At 35.9% G+C, this 7,623-nt stretch overlaps 2 protein-coding genes across 4 annotated transcripts in view; one reads left to right on the top strand and one right to left on the bottom strand.

Moving 5' to 3' along the window:
* NAT1 (N-acetyltransferase 1) overlaps window positions 1-1,805 on the bottom strand; it is a 13,275-nt gene extending 11,470 nt beyond the window's left edge. The window contains exon 1 of one of the 2 annotated variants that reach the window (XM_018520432.1): window positions 1,644-1,805. The gene's annotated coding sequence lies outside the window, so the exon portion shown is untranslated. The remainder of the gene's footprint in view (window positions 1-1,643) is intronic. The other variant, XM_018520429.1, reaches the window with a different exon arrangement.
* A 320-nt stretch (window positions 1,806-2,125) lies between these two features.
* Window positions 2,126-5,297, top strand: Syx13 (syntaxin 13). Of its 2 annotated transcripts, none has more exons than XM_018520435.1 (6): window positions 2,126-2,442; window positions 3,332-3,535; window positions 3,661-3,826; window positions 3,933-4,063; window positions 4,486-4,619; window positions 4,900-5,297. In XM_018520435.1, exons 2-6 carry the CDS (start codon window positions 3,333-3,335, stop codon window positions 5,073-5,075), a joined length of 810 nt encoding a protein of 269 aa, XP_018375937.1. In that variant the 5' UTR covers window positions 2,126-2,442; window position 3,332; the 3' UTR covers window positions 5,076-5,297. The 2 variants fall into 2 exon arrangements, with proteins under 2 accessions (XP_018375937.1, XP_018375936.1); XM_018520434.1 differs by having other exon boundaries at window positions 2,126-2,529.
* Window positions 5,298-7,623: the final 2,326 nt, after the last annotated feature.

Raw genomic sequence — 7,623 nt, 5'->3', positions numbered from 1 at the left:
GATTCGCTCGCTTGCTCGCTCATTCGCCATATTCCGAGCCTTAACCCCTTCACTCGGAATTCCCTCGGCAGAATCGAGAGTTATTAAATTATTAAATCTACAAGACTGAATTATTAAGTAAAGTAATTACTCTCTTTTCTCTAAGCACATAAAATGTTATTTTGTACACACGTGAGATTGCAGTTTCCAGAATTTTTTTGGTACATTTTTTAATTAGACACGCACGTGCATTCGAATATATATACGTGTAAAGATTCTGGAAAACTATCTTGTCACGGTTTACACTGTTTACAAAATTGGCATCGCAGGGAGAGAAGACTCGGCTCTAAAATACTGACAATAAGCAAAGCACAGATGCGATAGTACGCTACTGAAGCACGTGCTCCAACATTTTGGGTTAGCACACGTCCTTTTAAACATTTCTCTTCGGAATTTTTAAAAATACTCGAAATCGCTGCCGTTTAAAGATTTCACCACCAGTTTAAAAAATACTTATCGAAATGAGTTTCTACGTTTCTTTATTCGGATGATATCAGTATTTTAGATATTAACAAATACAGATGTGCAAAGCAGAGAGGAAGGAAGAGAGAAAGGCTGTCGAGAAGTGTGCGGCCTGGAGCAAGTTTTTCTACACTCGAGGTACTCGGAAAGACGGCAATACGAATTTCCAGATAACAATTACACACGGGTAGTTCATCGCACGTCACGGATGTCATTCGACGAAATCGTCTAACGGGAACGCCGCGTGACGGAGGTGAACGAGGAGGACCAGCACGTAGCGAGCTGCGAGTGTCCCCGACTCCCGAGAAGCGTGGCGTCGAAGGCACGTACTAATTCCGGAATTCGTCGAAGCAGGAGGGCACGCGCGGCGAGAAGGGCGGCGGGAGGAGGGCCCTCTTGGCCCTCTTCTCCTTGCTCCCTGCTTCTCCACTGCTCCGCACTGCTTCGCACGAGGAATCCGTGCGTGCGAGCGACAAAGAGAAACGCCCCGAGAGCCGAGAGCCTCCTGCCTCCTCCTCGCCTCTCCTCGTGCGACGGAAACTCAGCTCCAGAAACCGCTCCATTTTTTTCAACTTGTCACACACGCGCAAGAAAGAGAAAGAATCCATCTCGACAGTCTCGAGACCCTCTACACCCCGCTACACATGTTAAAGTGTCAAATGTGGGAGTTGCGTGGGCGACGGCGAGTCGCGAGACGCTTCGCGCGACGGATTCCCTTTTTTTTTCTCCGTTTCACGGGAAAAAAAAAGAGCTCCAAGGGAAAACGAAAACGCACTGACGGAGATGCTCGGAGAGAGAGAAAGAGAGAGAGAGAGAGAGAGAACACCGTTGCGAAAATTCTTCTCTCCGCGGGCCGACATGACGCGGCGGCCTGCGTGCTCGCACGGGGTCCGCGGCCCCCGAGACGAGACGAGACGAAACGAGACGAGAGGATACGAGACTCGGCCCGATTGGAGGGCTCGCAAAGATCCGTCGTAAGGCCGTCGTAGGGCGAAACGTGGTCGAGCGACGGTCCGCCACACGAAATAACGCGGCCACGCCGTCGCGCGATCGTCCCGCATGCGTTTCGTCGCGCCCACGCCACTCCGCACCCGTTAATTCGACGCGCAAAACCAAGAGAGATCACAATAGCGTTTACTTACGGCCCGACCGTTGTTGTTTCTGAGGCTCCGCTTTCGCAATCTGTCGGTCGCGCTCGGCAACTTCCGTGGGACACGTCTGGTCAAGTCACCGTTCGACGCGTGACTGCCTTCGCGCCGCGCGACGTGCGATCGTCGCGCCGGCCGATCGAATAAATCCTTGCGATATTTTCCCGTCCGGCTTTATGCAGCCGCCCGACGAAAAGTCGTGAAATTAAGGCTCGTTACAAACCCGGCCTTGATCTCGTCGGTGATGATACCAATGGACGGTGCTCTAGACATTACTACGCGAGTCCTTGCGAATGGAACGCTCGTCGATCTTCCTGGTGAGACGAGTACCGCCGGGAAAATTCACGCGCGTCTATTACAAATTGTCGAAATCATCTCCGATCAAATTTGGAAATTTCATTCGGAATTTGACCGCTGGATCGACGACCGGAAATCGGCCGTCTCCACCTCGACTTGACTCCAGTGGTGCGAGTAAATTCTACAGACAGAAAAATCGAATCGAGTGGATTTCGTGGAGATAACACTCGAGCAGGGAACGGCGATCGCGAGAGAGATTCGTGGACTTACCTCGGTGAAGCGTTCGCGTCGTTCTCCGTGCAAATCCGTCTCGATCGCGCGTAACCGAGCGGCAGAAAGAATAGGAATTGTAGAAGAAAAAAAAAGGTCAACGCGCGTCGGGAGAGCAGATTCTCCCGTTGTGTCCACGGCGGGGAGTACAAAGGATCTGTTGTCACACGGCCGGTGCTCCAGATCGTTTTGGGCAACTGTCAGTTTCTCGAACGTCTCGGTGCAGGTAGATATTTTCGTGCGTTTTTAAATGTGATTCTACAAGGCGATCTACGTTTATATATTTAAGGACACTTGTGATACGCGGATTCAGGTTAGTACGGACGCATCTCGGCGTATCATCCGCCGAGAGCCGTGCCTTGCGGCTGCCTTTGTCCTCGTTCGCTAATTTAACCCCTCCGACTAGGTGTCTTTCATAGAGATTTCCTAGCTTCACTATTAAATCCCTTCCTGTGTATGTGTACGTGCGTGTCTCATTGCGCGAGGAGCACAGAGAGCGTCTCGTAAATTTAGCTCCGCGACCGTGACGTTCGTGCTATCGTATCTCTAAGCGCTTAAATATCGCGAGAAACGAACGACGATTCTCCCGACTATAAATTCTCACTGCGAGAACTAATTCCAGAAATCTATGCCTTATTAACAAGTTTGTACGATGTCAAACATTTAAAAGGCGCGTACAAAAAGGACGAGTTTTATTTTGCATTTATTATAAGTAATAGCTACAAAAGTGTCATTAGCAAATTAATTTTTTTCTAATTACATTTCATATTCATGTAACTGATCAGTTCTTTGGAGTAAATATTTATATAGTAATATATATGAGAAATCATATTATTGTGAAACAATGATATATCTTAACAAAAATACTATTATAATTATGTTATCTGACATAATTATATATATAATTTTTTAAGGATTATATTTTTTGTGTAATTTTAGTATTGCTTTTTATACATTTACTCCTTTGTACATTTTGTTATTCCTTTTATTTTTACAAGAGATAACAGTATTTTAACATTAATGGTAGAAATACTTCAAGTTGATACATTATCTATCATTTATCTATTATAAATTTATTTTGCGATGTGTAATGCTAATTGGAATTTTCTTTACAGAATGGCTCAGCGTCCTCAGAACTATGGGTCTACGGATCAACGGGTGGATGTACCTGAAATAGGATTTAGTCCTACTGAACTTTATAGTCTCTGTGAAAATATTACCACTAACATATATACGATTAATGCAAGTTGGAAGGTTTTGGAAAGAGCTTATAAAAATATCGGAACCAGCAAGGATAATCAAGGTTTGAGAGACAAAGTGTAAGTACAATAAAACTTTACAATAATTATAATAACAAGAATTATAATAGTAGGAATACAGAGGTCAATATAATATATTTGAAAACAATGTATCCAATTTAAATTTCATATTCCTACCTTTTCAGACATGTAACACAATCGAGTACTAATCAGGTGGTCACGCAGATAAGCAAGGATATAGCGAGACTGACTATGCTGATGAGACGTGGGGACAAACAGCAAAAATTACAAATTGAAAAACTCACAACAGATTTTAAAGATGCATTACAAAGATATTCCGATATGCAGAAGGTATGCGATATGAGATATGTCTCTAATAGTTGTCTTGATTACAAAGAATTTATAATCATGAAGCTTCCATTTTGTTTGAACATTAATAACAAGGTATTCTTTACAGTCAATTGTTGAGAAGATGAAGAGACATATTTTAACTATGACCAATATAGAAAATTCAATGGATGAGGATAATGCTGAAGAGACACATCGCCTACTTCTAGTACAGGAACAAGAGCACAGGACTACACAAAGGTTTGGAAATAACATCTTTTCCATTCACACAAAGCAATGGAGTATTTGTGTGTTCACAAGTAATGCAGAAAATCTTACCTATTTGCTTAGTTGGAACAATAGCAATGGTTTTCGTTGCATTTTGGACAATGCTGTAAGCATAGAAGCTCTTGTGATTGTATCGGCTAATGGAGATTGTAAGATTTTCTGGATGAGATAGCAATAAAACTTGTGGATTTTATAGCATGCCCGTGACAAAAAAAATAGAACTTAAAATTTCAGTGAAAAGATTAATTACACACTTATGCGACATATATTATTAATATAGAAAACTTATAAAATATGTATGGTAAGTCAGTTTCAATGTATCTTGTAAAAAAATGACATTTTCTGAGACTTTATATTAGAAACGATATGTGATCAGTGTATTATGGCATGTACAGGACACTCGAATTTCAACACGGGCTACTCTTAGAGAGAGAGGATAGGATAAAACGTATTGAAGGTGATATTTTGGATGTGAATCAAATTATGCGCGAACTCGCGGCACTGGTGCATCAACAAGGTGATACTATTGGTAAGCATCCTCTTTTTGCTGCTAATAATCTTATAGATATAACAGCTGCAAGTTTTCTTTATAATATGTTATATATATTTATTTATTTAATTTAACCTTCCGTCTGTTTTCTATGTCTGAACTAGTGTACACTTTTGGAACTTAAAGTGAGATAGATATACGTTTGATATTTGTCTAAAGCGAGAAAGAGAGTTCTAGGACAATCTAGTGCAGGAACAGAAAACAGACCACTTGTTACAAAATACACACGCTTAATGGAACCTAATAATTTTTTTTCTAGATACAATTGACAACCATATAGAGAATATACACGGCAATGTCGAGCTAGGAGCGCAGGAACTGGAGAAGGGAAGTAATTACCAAAGTAAATTTCGTCGGAAAGTTTATATCTTGTTGTTACTTGCGATTATAGTTGCCATTGTATTAACTGTTATTCTAGTCATTAAATTAAGTTAGCGACCCTAGCCTTTGCGCGGGTCTACTGATTAACGAAAAGGGTTGTCTCAATCTGTCTCATATGTCGTTTGAAAGTAGTTTCTTCAAGGACCATCTCGTTTTGCCCGTTTCTATGTATTGGAGATTTAACAAGGAGAGTATAGAGACTTATTTTATATCTGCTTACCAATGGAATTGTCTCCTGTATTTTTGGAGATGTTATAGCTATTTTGAAATTTTATAAAACAGTATTTAATAATTTCACATGTAAAATATGAATTTTTATAGGCTTTTTTAAATTCTGTTTTTACTCTCTAGTTGAATTATTATTGAATAAAATATTAGAACATCAGAGTAAAGGCTAAAATAATGCCTTTATCATTTCTCACATGCCTATCTTGTAATATACAATATAGTTATTCCAAATATTCATTTTCTATATTATTTGAATATGAAAGATTTGGTATTCTCTAAAAATAAAAAATTCTGTTATTTATCATAAGTATTACTTTAATACTATACGTAAAAAAATTTTTAGTATCATATGCTTCAATAGCTTTAAACTATCCAATGGTGATACAAATATTCGTGTCAATAACAGAAATTTATTAATATTGGTTTATAGTTTGTGAAAAGATATATTGTTGGTATCGTATATCAACTTGACTGATGCGTTTCTTTAGCAAGATCTATCTAGATATATCTAATATTGCATAAAAGAAGAGAGAATTATATTCTATACAAAAGAAATTTGTAAACAGATTTATAAATAGGTAGAGGACGTACGTTTCGCGAACATGAAACTGCACAAGGAAAATGTTATCTATTTATTGTCGCCATATGATGAAATGATATTATCAAAACTTACACATAATTATAATCAAACTGATACAAAATTTTGCGTATACATATTTTAATCGCATTTATATTGAACATTTTCATATATTGGTCTGAATTATTAATCAGAATAAATATTATTACACATGTGAGTACTAATTATGATTAATAAATTGCTGTAATGCAAAGAAAGCCAAACTTAGATAGACGAAAATTATGAGCATTATAATTAGCACTATAATTGGGATATAATCAATTAGAAAAATACTCTTGTAATAAAATTGTATTATATAATTGACTTAACGATTTAAATTATATAGATATATAAATACACACACATGTTTTCTGAATAGCAGTATCATTTAATTTTTGTATACTTTATTATATATTTAAATTTATATTTTTATCCTTTCTAGTAAATATAATTACAATTTTATTGAAAATTTTTTTCATACAATATGCAGGTGCTAATTAATTTTTTGCAAATAATAATTTTGTATTATTTTATCATGTTAGATCTATGAAATAGTTTTCACATGTGTGTGTGAATAACAGAAATATATTTTTAAAAAGATATGTATTAAATTTTATGGAAAATAGAAAAAAATAATTTTTAGAAGATATTGTAACCTAATAAATATAGAGTATTATCGTTGTACGTAACTTAAATTTTTATAAGTTTTCGGATATCATTGCGACATAGATTATTTAATCAATGCTATTTTATAATTTATATTATTAAAGAAATGCCGTCTGTATTTTAAATTATGTACTGTCAGACAAAAAATTTGATTGAGACAGCCACTTTCCTACGATTACCCGATTCTGATATGATTATTAGGCATTCCGAATCTTAAAAATCCAACGTATAATAATTAAGATTATAATCTGAATATTGTATATACAATTAATCATATTAACATCATTTAAATAAATAGTGCTATGATATTGATATCGATACTTACGCTTAATATCAAGTATAATAGCTTTATTATCGTTGTTGATTTGTATGTGCTAAATTAATATTAGGCATTAAATTATGTTTTGTTCTTTGCAAATAAAAGTTTTTTTATACCCTGTATATGATATGTGATTATATAATATATTGATTTATACCAAGAAATATAAAAATACATTTAAAATATACAATCTTCGGTATTGTAAAAACATGGAAAAGCATGAGTGTATAAAGAAATACATACAAATCAAAGGTATCCATATCTTTTATTGATTTTTCCAAATTGCTAGTAGAAAAATAATATCAGAGCTTAGTGTTTTATTATTCTTCACGACCAACAATGGATCTTTTGTTATACATTACATAACTTTTAACATGGAAAACTTATCTCTGTGATAAAAAATATATATTATACATACATATATGAATGGTCGAAACACCTGTTGTCAGAAAGTTTATATTTAATAATAGAAATCGATTTCTACATATGCGAAAAATTAATATCTGTATAAAATTTTCTTATACAATCTTATTTACAAGGCAATATTTTGTGAAAGGCTATTCTCGTAAAAGAAACTACTTTCATAACTTATAAAAACACACATATAAAAAGGCACATATGTGCTGTAAAAATTTTAATTTAATATACAATGTACATACATATATATAAATATAAATACGTTCTCTTAATTCAAAATTTTATTTAAAAAATGATTGCAATGAGACTTATATATGTTTTTTTAAAATAGAATAATTTCCAATTTTGTGTTAGTA

The sequence above is a fragment of the Trachymyrmex cornetzi genome, unplaced genomic scaffold, assembly GCF_001594075.2.
Source record: "Trachymyrmex cornetzi isolate Tcor2-1 unplaced genomic scaffold, Tcor1.1 scaffold90, whole genome shotgun sequence".
Classification (NCBI taxonomy): Eukaryota; Metazoa; Arthropoda; class Insecta; order Hymenoptera; family Formicidae; genus Trachymyrmex; species Trachymyrmex cornetzi.
The sequence above is the reverse complement of the archived record's forward strand: the minus strand, read 5'-3'. Positions and strand labels throughout refer to the sequence as shown.